This window comes from Haemaphysalis longicornis, unplaced genomic scaffold, assembly GCF_048455015.1.
Source record: "Haemaphysalis longicornis isolate Haplotype H1 unplaced genomic scaffold, Haemaphysalis longicornis Haplotype H1 scaffold_10, whole genome shotgun sequence".
Classification (NCBI taxonomy): Eukaryota; Metazoa; Arthropoda; class Arachnida; order Ixodida; family Ixodidae; genus Haemaphysalis; species Haemaphysalis longicornis.
The window spans coordinates 89,642,032-89,658,340 of record NW_027526204.1 but is presented as its reverse complement, the minus strand read 5'-3'; the positions used below and the strand labels follow the sequence as shown (position 1 = coordinate 89,658,340).

Below are 16,309 nucleotides of genomic sequence, written 5' to 3'. Positions count from 1 at the left end.
GTCCTTCGGAGCAGCGCACGAAAAAAACGTCTTTTTTGGGGCTTTACACTCTCAAGATTGCAACATTGGATGCTGTTCTTTCATTCAGTGATGATAGCAACTCACGAGCCAGCATTTTGAAATCATTCGGATCAAAACCTGGGCGCAGCACCACCACCAAGTGGCTGAAAGGGGTTTACCACGAGCTAAATACTTTGTGAACAGAGCTGTACGGTGGTGCACAAAATATGACTTCGACGGCGACTTCGACGGCGACTTCGACGGTGACTTCGACGGTGATTACGAAGCTGGTGTTTTCTAAATAAATGGCTCCAGTCGTGCTTTTGGCAAAAAAAGTATTGCTTTTCACCTGTTATTTTACTTTTTATCTATTATCAATTACTTTTATCATTTACTTCATTTTATCAATTACTTTTTATCAACTCAATTATCTCAAAATAATGTTTATTACATCAATACCATTATTTCCAATATGTTCCAGGACAATTAGTGTGTAAAAAAAAAAAGGGTGTAAAGAGCTGATTTTCTTTCCCTGTCATCTACATAACTTGTCATGCCTACTGTACTAGAATTGAAAATGTGCATGCAACCATTTTTTTGTTACACAACTTTTAATACCAAAAAAATGCCATAATTTAAATACTAACGGACAAGAAATCATACAAAATTGAATTTTTGATGAATGTTCCTAATTCCACTACAGTTATAAGGGCACAAAAATTTGAAAGAAAATGATATTTGCATTAAAGTGGATACCTTTATTAGATGCTGAGAAAAATGTACCTCAAAATGACCAAAAATGCATGGGAAGTATAGGGCTTACCCTGTGCCCTTAAGACGAACACTGTGGTTAAGACGAACAACATTTTCGCTTTCTTGTAACGTCCACAATGCAAAAAACCTCTGCTTAAGACGAATTTAAACCCGCTAAGTGAGCTTAAGCTCACAAATGACCTTCCAAGCTGGTTTTGGAGTTTGCAAACTGCTTGCAGGCAGTTCTGCGTTGGAATTTTGTGGTGGAACAGTTTGGAACAACCCCTTCTCTTTACTCCAGTTCCAATACTGCTACAAGATGGCGGAAACCATTTCAGTGTGGATTCGGATCTAGTGAGAAAAAAAAATGACCGGTGTGGATCGGGTTATGGTTCAGTTCCAGTTATGGTTTGGTGTACCCTATTTAGTAGCGAGGGGCAGCTCTCTGCTTCAGACGTCTTCCACCTCTCCTAAGACCAGGCGTCATTACAAGGCACCTTGGGCCACACCTGCTACAACGGTAAACTAACAGAGCTGCTATCGTATGCGCCGTTTTGTAGCCAGGCAGAATGGTGCTACAGTAAAACATCGTTACAAGAGACACTGTTACAAGAGACACTTGGTTGTAAGAGACATTTGAATGAAAGTGGTTTGGCTAGTTTTTCTATGTTCGCTATGTTAGCAACATTGCATACAAGATACAGTATAACCTCGTTACAAGAGACACTCAAGGGAGCCAAAAAACAGGTCTCTTCTAACCAAGGTCTCTTGTATGCAATGTTTGGAACATGGCGAACATAGAACAACCAACCAAACTGCTTTCATTCAAATGTCTCTTATAACCAAGTGTCTCTTGTAACAGTGTCTCTTGTAACGAGGTTTTACTGTACCATAGTTACAAGGGACACGTTTTTTGGCTCCCTTGAGTGGCTCTTGTAACGCGGTTTTACTGTAGTTGTTACTTACAAGATGTCTGAGCGTTTGACACAACCTCGGCGTTCATCGAGTTTTGGTTGGGATGTGAGCAGGAACGACAACGAAGGTTGCCAGACTAGTAGAACGACCTTGCGGGTGTCGCCCCCCCGTGCAGCTGCTGATGGGGCTGGGCAGCCAGGGTGCGGACAAGAAGTCGAGCGCCTCCATTGCCTGCTTCCTGGTGTCCAACGGGGCCGAGCTCTACATCAAGAATAAGAAGGGCCAGGCGCCCCTGGACCTGTGCCCCGACCCAAACTTGTGCAACACACTCATCAAGTGCCGCAAGGACAAGTCCGGGTGAGCACACCTCCCAATTCATTCATTCATTCATTCATTCATTCATTCCATTCATTCATTCTTTCATTCATTTATTCATTCATTTGATCAATCAGCAAGCTTTTTAGTTCACTGCCCAGGTGAAAATATGTTTTTTTCTAGCTGGAATATTGAAACCAGAAATTTCCTCTATTTAGAAATATTCTAGCAGGAAATAGCGGAATTTCTAGCTGGAAATTCAGTTTCTAGTTAATTTCTAGCTGGATTGAGATTTACTTCCAGCTAGCATTTGTCAGTCCAGCTAGAAAAAAAAAAACCCGCGAGCTGGAAATACATAATCGTCTCTAGCTAGACTAATATTTTCCGATTAGAAGCTGTCGATTCCAGCTAACATCTGATCAGAAATAAAGCCAGAAATTATGACTTCTTGCTAGAAATGCTCTTTCCATTTTCGCGGGGGTGGACAATGAACACGTTTCCTGGATTTGTTGCACATATGGCAATCAACTTTCGCAATTACACATTGGTGTGATTGTGCAGGGGATGGGTAGTAGCGCACGTGAAATAAAGGCTTGCATCGTTTCACAGCTACTCATAGGGTATTTTGATCACTCTCTGGGGTTCCCTTATATGGTTCCCGTCTGCCTGGATCTGACTTTGGCTTCAAGGCAATTCACTGGACATCTCCAATGGTTTACTGATATTGACGCCCACAGCACTGATCACATTCCAACATACATCAAAATTGAGGGATTTGATATCCTTTTTTCGCCCAATGTGACCAAACATATTGACTGGCCAAAATTTGAGTCCTTTATGGAGCACGCCTGCTGTGTGGGCTTTTCCACAAGCCTAGAAACCATGATTGGCAATGCAACCCAGGCTTGCGCGTGTTCTGTCACAATGCTGCCTAAAGTAACAGAAGTTGATATTGAACTTGAATGCCTCCAGGAAATTCGACAGTGTGCGGAGCGACGATACAGGCGCACAAAAGCAGTGCATGATCTAAGGGTAGCCAGAAGCACACAGACGAAAATACGGCAACGCATCGCTCCCATCCAGGCACGACGGTGGAAATCATACTGCGAGTCCCTCGACACCCAAAAGCCTTTGTCTCCTATGCGGAGGGTAAAGCGTGGCCTGGCGAAGCCTGTCCAGCAGCGCTACCCCCATTCAAGGCTTTGGCACTACATGAAAACCGTCCGGAGATGGGAGTCGCAGAAGATTTCTACGGGACGGTTGCCACTAGAACTGATAGCATTCAATCTGCAAGGATCCGTGAAGTTCCTGCTTCACATGACCAACGCATGGATGTGCTCTTTTCCATGGGAGAGTTTGAGGCAGCTCTCACATCCTGCAGGTGTAACTCATCACTGGATCCTGGTGGGGTCTCTTACTCCATACAAAAGCTTTTGGACGTCTTTAACAAGACGTGGATGGATGGCATCGTCCCTCCAGAGTGGAAAATAAGCCGTCGGGTTCCCTTACTCAAGCCTGGATAATCTCCACTTGACTAATCCAATCCAATCGAAGATAATAATCTTGGATAATCCAAGCGCAGGCTCTGCGTATGTGTCTCGGTTTGCCGCGTTGTGCATCAACAGTGGGCACCATTTGCATCGCTCAGGAACACCCAATAGCAATGTACGTGGCTACTGAAACACTACGCCTGTACATTTGGCTCCTCACAAGGCTGCCATCTCACCAGCTGGTGCAGCTCCCTCAGGGCTGACCACGATCTACATTTTCAGCCATTATCTCAACGCAGAGGGCTGAAGTATTGTCGGGGTGCGCCCCTGCGGTTATACCGTCCTCCCTGTTGTGGTGCCTGACACAACCTGAGATTCGTCTCTGCATTCGGGGTATTGGAAAAAACGCCGACTTGCCACCATTGGCCCTTGAACAGCTTACGACGCTGTTACTGCATGAACGTTACAACGACCGGAAATATATATACACAAATGGTTTAGTAATGTCGTCCAGCTCGGCAGGTGCGGTGGTTGTGCCAGCAGATTTTACCGCAACTCGATTCCGTGTTGCCCATGCCGCGAGCTCGACAGCTACAGAACTTGCAGCCATTCGTGGGGCTCTTGATCACGTTATCAAAGCTACACCTCTAAACTGGGCTATCTTCTTTGACTCCAATGCTGCTTTATAAAGCTTGCGCACAGCCCTCCGCTACGGCCCCCTCCACTAACTGGTGATTGAGGTTAGAGAGAAATTCTATCAAGCCATCGCAGGTGGCCATGACATAATATATTCCAGTGGCTTCCAGGTCACTGCAGAGTCACTGGCAATTTATTAACGGATGAAGTTGTCCGTACAGGCCATGAGAGCAAACGCGCCATCCTGCTTCCACTTTCAAGGACCAATGCCGCGAGGAAGCTTCGCTCCTTTGCACATAGGATTACCATGAAGCAACGCAACACACCAGACTTTTGGAATCCCTGTCTCTATATCGAAGACCCCCTTCTCCAGTGCCTCTTCCGTATGAGCTGTCTTGACCCCAGTTGACTTTGCTTTGTTGACTGTGGTTGGGAGTGGCCTTCACGAAGGCCTACTCTTTGCTCATCGGGATGGCCAGCAGCGCCCACTGTGACGCCTGTGAAGCGGAAGAGACTATACAGCATGTGCTGTGTCGCTGCCCCGAATACTCGTCGGAGAGGAGCGTGCTTGCCACTGCGCTCAGACGATTGGACAATCGACCATTTACCGTAGAGGCTATTTCAGGTCACAGGTTATTGGTTTCTACCATCAATTTTGCAGAAGGGAAGCCCTTCTACGGAAGCCCTTCTACGTATCCTGAGCGAAACAAACGTACATAAACGACTGTAGTGCCTAAAATGGGACTAGAGTGCGTTCCTTGCCGCATCTATTTCTTCCTCTTTGTTTTCCCTCTGGTTTGTCCCCTGAACCCCACTCCCCCATTGCAGGGTAGCAAAACCGGGCTCTACACGTGGTTAACCTTCCAGCATTTCCATCTTACCATAGCCTCCTTTATACTTTCTGTGCCTGCGACGTGCGCCGCCAGCGACCGTCGGCGGTTCGCTCGCCGACTGCCACCGGCCGCCGAGTGGCGGCGCTAGTCACGTAGGGCTGGCGCCGCGCCGCCGCTGCCCCGCTGCCGCCGCCGATCTCTGTTCCCGCACTAGCCGCTCCGAACGGGCTGGCGTGCTGCTCCCGCAACGAGTTCTGTTCTTGAAGAATCGCACGTTGCTTCTCCTCCACGTGCAATTTTGAGTACCTGCACCCTTTAGTGCATGGTTCTTTCGTTTCGGACGCCGGAGGGATGTGGAAGAAGTCCTGTCATCACCAGGAAGTCCAGTAGTGATCCCATAGAATCTCTGTTCGGCACTTTGCGGAGATCACTGCGTTCCAATGACCAGTTAGATGTTCGTTAGGCAGCTGTCAGCGAACAGCAGCTGTCGCACATGTGATGTGTGACAGCTGCTGTTTGCTGACTACGGAGCCACTGTCCGATCAACCACTCCAGCAGCAATTAACACGGAACCAAGACAGAGGCGGACTGCTGTACCCTCCTGATAAGCTCGTCTATGTCTTGGACATGTCCTGCGCCTTTTCATAGAAACTGCCCTGAAAGAGGAGCCGAAGCTGAAGAAGCCATTGAGGACACTTCAGGAAGCGGCTATACTTGCCATTGTTGATTAATATGGCCTCCTCAGCTGCCCCCACAGTGAACAGCTGCACCACAAGGAGCTGGCACAGCTGATCTGCCTGAAATTTCAGGCCACTACTTGTGAACTATACCTGTGCAGCCACCGACAAAAATGACGTGTATAAATCATTTTCAAAAAAGCCTTTTTGCAGAAAGTATGTAAAGCTTTAAAAAGCAGCCTTTATTTGTTGTCTCTTGTTCTTGAGAATAAAATGTTTGAGTGCTTTTTGGTTTCCACTGAATGAGTTAATTGCCTGGTCTTTCGCGCTGCTTAGCACGATGTCGCGGGTTCGATTCCCGGCCGCTTTTCTGATGGAGGTGAAAAGCAAAAAACGCTCGTGTGTACGAGATTTCGGCGCACGTTAAAGATCCCCAGGTAGTCAAAATTAATCCGGAGCCCTCCACTACAGCGCGCCTCATCGTGTCTCATTGCCTGCGTTGCGTCGGCGCGTTCAATCCTACAATCAATCAATCAGTTGCCTGGTCTTATTTTCTGCCCACTGGGTTGCACCCCATTTCAACTTAACATGCTTTCCTGCCTGTTTCATTTGTTTCACTTAGCATGCCACACGCTCGAGAAAAAAAAAAAAAAGACGTGCGTCACGACATCCATCACGGGCTTCTCCAACAAAAAAATGCGATGCTGTTTGTAACAGCACGTTTATATGCACTTAAGCATTTTATGTTCCTTCTTTTATAGTATGTTTTTGGGTCGTGGTAATCGTAAGCCCCAACTCCACACAGTGCCCACCGCAGTCTGTGAAGGCGTCGTGCTGCTACGCATAATGTTGGTGTTCATTAAGTGTTCATGTGTACGCAAGTGTTCATTAAATATTACTCTTACGTTTGGCCCCACTTGAACCCTTTGAATAAAGGCTGTACCTCTTCCTGTATTTCCACCAGTAGAGATTTTGTTAGAAAGCACGCAACCTGCAAGCAAAAGAGCTCTATAACGGTGCGTTAACGGGTGCACGCCGGCACTTTTGCACGCTCGCCATCGGCGCGCCGACGGCTCCGGCAGCTCCGGCACTCTACGTAAGTGGCGCCCCCACCAAAGTAAGCGGCCGCTCTCCGCAACTCGAGCGACGGAGCCCTCCTATTGTTCTCCCGGCGACGTCGCAGGCACAGAAAGTATAAAGGAGGCTATGATCTTACTTTGTCCCTCTCTGCCTCTTTCTCCTATGGCTTCTATGCCTTCTATACTAGTTCCACTATTAATGGGATACCGTCAAAATGCGCAACTTCTCGCTGAAATCGTGGTAAAACTTTGGTCTACTCACTGAAGGACTAAAGCACTAATCTTTCTTCGCTGTGTTATGTGGAGTCCTGGTTGAAATTCGTACAGAAAGCAGTTTTATGGAGTGCTGACTCAAAGCCTAACCCAGATTTGGTCTTGCAGCAAATGCATTTACCATATAAACTGAATTATATGTCATGTAAAAAAAAAAACGTTTGTGGCGAATGACTGCTAAAAAGTTGAGGGGGGACTTTTCTGCAAAGCTTTCAGGGAAAAATCTTGAGCTATATTCGAAGGTGAATTCTGCTAGTGCACTGCATAGCTAGGTAGATTTCTACTACTATCGTGGTAGTTAGAGTAAGATTTGTCTGAGCCCAAGCTCTCTGTGCTTGTGATGTTCAACCACTATCACCTATCCTCTCATGTACTTAGAGTCGACGTTGGGAAAGTTATATATGACAACTTGATTGTTTCTCCAAACTGTTGGTTGAAGCTCATGCTAATTTATGCACTGTTGTATGATGGTAAGTACCTTGCTGTGTAGCACAAACAGGTGTAGGCACTCCATCTTGATTGAGTGGGTGGTTGCTGAGTGTGTTGCCTGGACAAGCACAGCTGTCCATGTTCTACGGGTTGACATTGCATCCAACAGAATTAGCCCCTCTGATTTATAATTTTAGCTTTCTTTTTTTTTAACAAAAAGTGTTTTATGCCGGGATACACCAAGATTTCACTGGTGTCATATCCGTCACAGAAATGACGCCAGTACACCTTTGCCGAAGCGACCCGCCAGCAGAACGTTGCTCGCCAAGCACACCCACAAGACAGCTGCTGACCCGCAAATCATGCTCAGCTGCAGATTTCGCTGCACATTTCACTTTCGTGTCTTACCGACTCCTGCGACAGAGAAATCAACCGCAGTTTTTACATAAAAAGGTTTCACTGCTCACCAAGACACTGAAAATCAGTTTAAAATGACTCAGGGAATTGAATTTTTCTGTGTGGAATTTCAGCGCCAGTAATTTCAGTGCCGATATGCAGTGCCCAACCTTTACATCGGCCTAAAAGATACCAAACCACTTTTATTTATTAAAGTAGTGTGTGGAATTGAGCCAAAAGGACATTGTGCAATAAAGAAAATTGCAGTTCTTGGAAAAACAAATTGACATTGCTGGCGCTTGAACCTGCTGTGTTTGTCCCAAAACCCACTTATCTTTGTACCCTGAGGCTGATTAGCGGAGGCTCTTTTAGTGTTCGCATAAAAGGGTAGAAGGAGTGTCCCAAGCAAAGCCGTAGATAGCGCTGGGCGCTCATAGGAAACGCTGGGCTTGTACTTGCGAGGGAACGCACTCTTGCTGTTGGAAACCACCAGTGTCTGCGTCCCTTCACACGTGTGAGTCGGTGTTTGTGCACGGCGCCCCAGGTCGCAGATGATGCTGACGCCGTCTACCAGCCCACAGCCCGGTGTGGTGGGAGGAGGGGGAGGAGGAGGATGCTTGGAGGAGCGTGGCGGCGGTGGTGGAAGAGGGGGAGAAGAGGACTCTCCCGAGGACTGCATCGTGTGCTCGGACATGAAGCGGGACACCCTGTTCGGGCCCTGCGGCCACGTCGCCACCTGTGCCCTGTGCGCCTCGCGCGTCCGCAAGTGCCTGCTCTGCAAGGAGCCCGTCCTCACACGATCCAAGGTATGAGGGGAGGATACGCCTTGATTGAAAAACCACGACAACCTTTCATCCACTGCAGTCTGCGTGGTTGTCGAGTTTTACGTGCCCTCCGTTCTTCCCGTGGCTAGTAAGGATAATGTCACAAGCGCATGGCCTGGGTCAAGATGACAGCATCTGTCACAGGAAAAGAAACTGCGTGGGCGGCGAGACCGGCGTTTCACTGAGCAGGTCCGGAATGAATTGTGGCCGCTAGTATCTTGTTGTCCATCAGGTGCACCTGTCCTCTTCTTCGCCGTCACACTTATGAAGCTTTGTAGCCTGCGTTGCTTTTTATTGTGACATTATCTGGTCGCTCACTCGCGCTGGCCACAATGGGCCGTTTCGCCTCTATGCGTATATGCTTACTCTGTGGCCACAAGTGTCCATAAGTCATAGTCAGCTGTGTCAGCGCGAGGGATACCAAAATGGCCATTGCTGCAATGAGAAAATAAATTGCGTTGGCACGGCATTTGAACTGGGGTCGCGAGAGAAGCCGCTAAGTGCTCTAGCCTCTGTAATTACCCGGCGTCCTGCCCGAGTGGAACAAGAATTAGTTTGATGCATGCGCAGTGGAAGGTTTGCAAGTGACCGCACATGTGTGCAATGGGTGCACTTGAAGGAAAGCTCTGGCAATCTGCCTGACAAAGTGATTTGCGTCAGAAGACAAAAGGAAATTGATTGATTTGATTGTAAACTTTAACGCGTCGACGTAGCGCAGGCGGCGAGGCGCGCAGCAGTGTAGGGCTCCGGATCCATTTTTTCCACCTGGGGATCTTTAGCGTGCACCAAAATGTCGTAAAAATGGGTGTATTTGCTTTACGCCTCCATCAGAAAAGTGGCCACTGCTGCCGGGAAAAAAGGGAAAAGGGACACAAACTTTATTTAGCAGTAAACAAGACTTTGATAATTACTAGGCTTTTAGCCTTCAACAAGGCCAAGTGCACTCAAACTTTCAACCTCCTGAACACGTTATTTCCATATAGGCTGCCTAAAAAGACTGCAAGGTGCAAAATGTGACTGGTAAAATACGCGCATCTGCGGCACAAACGACCATCAAAAATGGGAGATTTGGAAACCGAAATTGAGAAGAGCGCAGCCATTGCGGCCAGGCTGAAGTGACGTTGCAGCCACCGAGCCGGCAAGAGCGAGCGGGCGCACGCAGCCAGCCGGCCAGAGCAAATATCTGCTCGCAACGCTTCGACCTCGCAGCAGCTTTAGGGGAAGTGCAGCCAGTGTAGCTAGCTCGACCGGTTCTCCTGGCTGGCCGTAGGAAAAAACGCAGTTTTGGTCGCCGTGTCACTTCCGCTTCACGGCTGTTTGCGCGATCCGCCGGCCGGTGCAGCATCGCCTGCAATTGAGCTATTCTAAACTTTTCTAACTAATTAACAACAAATGTCATGGGGCTACCATGCATGTCCCAGTGGGTTTGGTGGTGCGTACTGTACGTTCAAAATAAATTAGGCCAAGGTGAAATTTGAGAGCAGTTGGCCTTTAAAGCGGCCAAGGAATTTTCGAATATGTGAGCATGTGGAATGTCGTGGCTTTTAGTTGTATGTCCCTTTGTTCTTTGCCCGATGGTGCAAACAGTGCAGCCGAAATATCAGGGACGGGACGTTACCAAAGTAGGCTCTGGCCTAGCCGTTCATTTTTCTATTTCGAAGCATGGGGAGATACTGCTATAGAAGCTTAGCATAACAAAGCAGCGCTGCTAAAAAGTGATTGGTGGAGTGAAGCAGTCATTGAACTTTGCTGTAGTAATACAAGGTGCACAGTAGAGGAAGAAAGAGGAGGAGCTTGTGACATTTGCAGAATTTTCGTCGGCAGCAGTGACTGTCGAGACATTGTAACCTATATCGTACAAATCGTGTTGCAGCCAAAACAAGTGTCCTGATTTTTTCTGCTCGTTGGAAAAGTTAACCTAGATTTTTCCTCCTGACAAGTTGCATATGCCTGCGCAATAACTGTGCATAGTTAGCCCCCCCCCCTTGCCCGTTTTTCCTACACAAATTTCTGGTTCCCCCGTTGTATGCACACTGTAATATCTGGCTGGGGTATTTGTGGGTAGGTTAGATCTAAACTCCGCACACATTCATTCTCTGTTCTCAAGGAGTGTGTGAGAAGGGAGGTCAGAAGCAGTGGCGTAGCCAGAGGGGTGCTGATCGAGCTTCAGTCCCCCCCTTCACCCCACCCGAAATTTTTCCGGCTGATGCCGTGCTGCTTGTTATGCCTGGTACATCGCCTGTGAACAAAGGCGCATATCTCTCGGACGTGTCACTTTTAAAAACAGCCACGACTCAATGCCTGTCCTAACACATTGGTGCTTACACAAAACGAAGCACCTGGGTCAGGATAATTGCGGAGGGGTGCAGCTCCAAAAGCGATGGTGCGCTCGGGTAAGCTTAGCCCACGGGACACCAAAGGCATGCGTTGTGTCCCTTTGTGTGTGGCATGTCGCCACACAGAATAATCAGGCGGATGAGTCGTTCTCAGCAGAGTAGATTGACTCGTCACGGCATGGCCGGGGAAGCAAGGAGTGGTCCGCACTAACTGGCGGTGTAAAAAAGAGAGACCGCAGTGATTGATCGGTGAAGGCTGGTACGATGAAGTCTTGAAAGGGAAAAGATTATCTTTGTATGTGTAAGTAGAAGCACGTGCAAGTGGCGGTGGTAGACAGTCAATACTCCTGCAAGTTAACTGAAGAAAGGGATGGGTCTGCGTATTGGGCGAAACGTGTGCTTTAGCTGAATGAACGTCGTGTGGGGGGGGGGCTTTGTGAGTGAGGCGCACAGCAAAGTGTGTGCCCCTCTCCCACACATCACCCCTTCATTCTTTCTTTTTCACGTTTCTGTGGAGCCCGGGAGGGTGTTGGCGTGGGATAATTGTATGGTCTCAGCTTGCGCGTACTGTGTGTCCCCTTCTGAAAGCAATTAGGCAGATTTGTTCGGCGGTATTTTTCACTAATCTAGGAAACTGGCGAACAGCGATTCGGCAAAAAGGGCACGCTGCGGCTCGCCGAGCGAGTTCCAGACTTAATCCTAAACGTGAAGGCATGACGGTCGCCAGCCCTGCAGACTGCTGTCGCGACAGCAACACATACCCAATTGCCATCTTCGACCTTGGTCACAACTAAAGCTCCTCCATTGCATCCACGACCGCTCTTTCCCTGGGTGGCGGCTGCCCGGAGCAGGGTTTATGCAGGGGCCTGAGTCACAACTACAGCGACATGAGTGAACGGCACAAGGACAGAAGCGCCCTGGCTTTCGGAAGCTCACAGTCAAAGTGCCAACACACAAAAGAGGCCTCAATTCTAACCCTGGTATTCTGAGTCCTTCCTCCACTCAAGCCTCCATTGGAGGAGATCCTTGAAACCGATTTTTCCATGCATAAGCATTGCGGAATCCTCCCCTCAGCCAAGTTGAGGGAGGAGGGAGTGTGGAGGAAGGACTCAGAATACGGTCATAGGTCATTTCCTTCCCCTGACCACTGATTTATCCTTGCGTGATCAGTGATGTCTTTTAATATTTAGAAAATCGCTTCCTAATATTTACACGATGTCAGAGTAACGTTATGTCTGCGAGCCAAAAAATTTATACAGTGTAGACCATTTATAACGTAACCGCTTATAGTGCGGGACCGGATATAACGCGGGTTTTTGTGACCACCGGTTTGCCTCCCATAGAACTCGATGCATAAGCATACCGCTTAAGATGCGGTTGGCCGAAGCACAATACCGTTTATAGTGCGGTTTTTCGGCGGGTCTGCTGATCGACCGGCGCAGCTGGGGCATCGTTTTAGGGTAGCAAGAGAAAAAAATAAATGATGAAATCGGCCATCTGACGCAGCGCGCACCCCTTGCTCTCCTAACTTGGACACAGAAGAAAAAAATAGGCACCCTTTAGTTCGCGCGTACGTGATAACAACAACTGTCCCTGCTTGATGCACCTCGGAAGATAACGATCGACTCCCCTCCCCGTCCGCGCGCGGCAAGTTGTTTCTGTTAATCGTGAACCGCATGGCCCGTTTTCGCACACGAGTCGTGCACATCGGCGTTGTGAGTGCTTTTTTTTCATGCTCGTGTCGACGATTCCGCGCTCGCGGTGGCTTCTTCGCGTGGCACTGGGAGGAGCCTGACGACTTGCACCAATGGAACGACAATGGAGGGAGATTCGAAGTGCTCCGAGCCGGCTAGCCGCGCCGGAGATGTGGTTAGGCTTACCACCGATGGGCTTTTTCACAAGCAGCGTGGATGGCAGTTTATATTCCACTTTGCGCCCACATTATCAGTTTTTTTCTTGCTTGAGCATCTTTACTTGCGCCTTATGCGGAATTTCAGCGAGCGGGTAGAAGTGGTCGCTGGAGCTGCCTGCACCGCTTCACGGCCAGTGCCGACGCCATGTTGCCGCGTCTTACTGCGCCGCACACACTACGCCAGTTGTATCCGCGCCGGCGTCGCCGCGCCTGCGGCATGCACTGCATGTTTTCGCGGGAAATCGCTCCATGGGGTTCACGCTTTAAACGCTGTGTAGATAAGCCACCGCCCTTTTCCTTTCCGAACAAGCGAGCCGCGCGGAGCCGAAGATTTCCACCACCAGTACGTTGCGCTGATAAGCAGCCGCCTTCGGCATCGTGAACACAAAGTGGGTGGGGGGGTGGAGGCGCAATCCCACTGGCGTTCTTATCTCCTGCGGCATCTTCATAGACGCTAAAAACGCAGCCATGGTCTTTCAAAACACAAACACAACGGAAGTTTAAGCCGCGCTCGCCGTTTGTAATACCGCGCTTTTGCAATGTGTAAGACCCTGCAGCAGCGGCTGATGTTAAAAATAATACGAAATACAGACCGTGCCTTCGTTTTTAGGTGCTGTGCGTTTGGGTGATGAAAAATTTAGAATGGCTTGAGAGGTAGGTAGCGATGTGGCTGAATTCACGCATGTTTTGGTTATAGTGCGGTACCGCTTATAGTGCGGATTTTTGCGGCTCCCGCGACATACGTTATAAGCGGTCTACACTGTATCTCGTTTTATTTCTAGTGCAATATTTGCGTTTGAATTGGTTGTTGAAAGGAGCGCCCACGGTGAAGTGGATAGGTAACGTTGAAAGAGGGAAAACGTAAATTCAACTGATATGAATGCTTAAATATCCTATGATGCACAATGTTGGCGAGGGTTAGGTACTCAGAGTGTATCGGGACAGCGTTACGTTCAAGAATTACCACTGTCCATGAAGTACATGAAGAGTTAAAAATATATTTGTGTTCGCTGCAGCTTTAGTAGTTTGCTTCATTTACACACACACACGTAACTCCATGTGAGGTAGCCGCTGTCGCATGGTGTGCCCCTTCATGTGAAACTAGTTCTTAATTGCGCGTTTCAATTACAACTTTGCTCAACAGGTGGAGGAATGTGTCGTCTGTTCGGACAAGAAGGCATCCGTTCTCTTCAAGCCCTGTGGCCACATGTGCGCCTGCGAAGGTGAGGAGTATGGTACTCTTTGTACGTAAATGCTGAAGGAAAGTTCAATATGAAACGTAAATGCTGACAATTTAGGGGTCTGCTCTTTCAAGGAGAGTTCATTCTGACACTCCTAAAGCCACCATTTGTGAGCCACAGCACATCTGTTATTGCGCCATTCCTTTGCTCAATTTGTCGTACCAATGCTCTATGTGGAGGGGTCAATGTTGTGGACAGCGAGAACATGAAAGCGTTAGCACGTATGCACATGTGGGGTACATGTGAGGGGGCAGTGCTCTCAAAGACAACAAAATCAAGTTTTTTGCGGATCGGTCAATGTTCCACAATTTTATATATGCTGTCGTAACAGTGGTAATTTGCAATTGCTGCACCCCCCCCCCCCCCCCCTTTAGGCTGAAAACCTGAAACTTTTTCCCACTCCTTTTTCCCATAGCACTCCACAGGTGCTATGAAACTTTCGAAAGGCTTTTATGTACAAAGGCTCTGCAGTATGGGCACGTGATGCAACCATGACACTGGAGATGATCGCGAGTTGAGCGGAGTGTTCGCGGACCGCTTCATTGTGTGGAGCAGTGCTTACATGCCCCCGCTTTTAAGCGGAAGGCTTACATAAATATCTTCCGGCCAAATTCTTTGAAGCAATTACTTTTATGCCCACTGAGCCTTTAAAGAAACCGATTTCTCCGCGTTGCAGCTGTCTAATGAAACACGGGTGAAACGAAGATGACCACGTTTGAAGAGAGCAATTTATTGCCACCAGCACTCGATGTTTAGACCATAGTGAAGAAGTCCGTAAGCAGTGCTTGGCGTTTCTTGACCAGGGTGGGGTTTATGTGACGCTCGTAAGCTGACCACGCTAACAAGGCTTGCTCTTATAAACGTTCCCGTGCGCCTGCATGCCTCCGCAGGACGTCGATGGCATCCATCACTTCAATGGCCATCGGTTTCACCGACACTTCCTCAGGCTCTTGTTCGGAACACTTTTCTTTCCCTTGGAGTGCTCATGCCGCTTACAAGACTCACCTAATGGTGCACGAACAAAATATTATTGGGGTTATCAGCGAGCACAACCTAGAGCAGCGGCACCATGAGCAAGGAGGCGGAGAAAAAAAACTTCAAGTAGGCTTCGGCAGCCTAAGCAGAGAGGGTGCGGCGTAGGCAACGATGAAGACGTTAAAATAGTGAATGCACTATTATGCCATCCATGACCGCTAGCGGTTCGAGCAGCTTGTTTCATCACTTTTAATTGTTGTCAACCATAGCTTCTGCCATTTTTCTTTCATTTTAGCCTTTTTACTGAATGTTTTCAATGTAGGCTCTGAGAGGCAAAATAAAACGTGCCTCGACCGGAATTTTGTTCTTGCTTTCTTGCCGTGACTTCGTTAAATCGCAAGCACCACACAAAATCACTTTGTAAAATCGAGATAAAAATACGTGCATTTAGCAAAATGTTGATAGAAAACTTGAAGAAATTCTTTATATCGCGAATTTCGTTAAATCGATTGATTGATTGATTGATTGATTGATTGTAGGGTTTAACGCGCCGACGCAATGCCGGTGATGAGGCGCGCCGTAGTGGAAGACTCCGGATTAATTTTGACCACCTGGGGATCTTTAACGTGCGCCGAAATCTCGAACACACGGGCGTTTTTGCTTTTCGCCTCCATCAGAAAAGCGGCCGCCACGGCCGGGAATCGAACCCACGACCTCGTGTTCAGCAGCGCAACGCCTTAGCCACTGAGCCACCGCGGCGGGTGAATTTCGTTAAATCGGGGTTCGTTATATCGAGGTTCAACTGTACTTGCTTGGAACCAGAAAAACAGGTCATAGCATACGCCTCTCCAATGTGATGTCCAATGAATATCACTTCCAAAAAAAGTGAAGGCAGCTCTCACTTAAAGCAACAATGATGGGGTAAGGGTTGTTGCGGTGGCAGCGAAGAAGCGAATCGGCTGCAATCGTGGACTTAAACCGTCGTGATAGTCGTGAAGGTTGCATACAGCTTCGCTACCGTTAGAGTGAGCTTCCTTTTTTTTTTTTTTTTCCTCCTGAATAGCATGCAGGCATCTAGCCAGCTAATATGTTACTTCTCTGTAATCATTTGTTGTTACCGAAGTCATCGTTATCACGAATAGAATGGCGTTTTAGCAAGAATATAACTAGCCTTTACTAGCGGTGTGCAAATGCGAAATTTTGGACTGTAAATTGAATAACAACA

At 48.1% G+C, this 16,309-nt stretch overlaps 1 protein-coding gene across 1 annotated transcript in view; it reads left to right on the top strand.

Moving 5' to 3' along the window:
• Window positions 1-16,309, top strand: part of Mib1 (E3 ubiquitin-protein ligase mind bomb 1) — a 562,176-nt gene that overhangs the window by 532,823 nt on the left and 13,044 nt on the right. Inside the window, exons 16-18 of the mRNA XM_077690076.1 lie at window positions 1,844-2,025; window positions 8,341-8,602; window positions 14,013-14,091. Of these exons, the coding sequence (XP_077546202.1) occupies window positions 1,844-2,025; window positions 8,341-8,602; window positions 14,013-14,091 (523 nt within the window). The remainder of the gene's footprint in view (window positions 1-1,843; window positions 2,026-8,340; window positions 8,603-14,012; window positions 14,092-16,309) is intronic.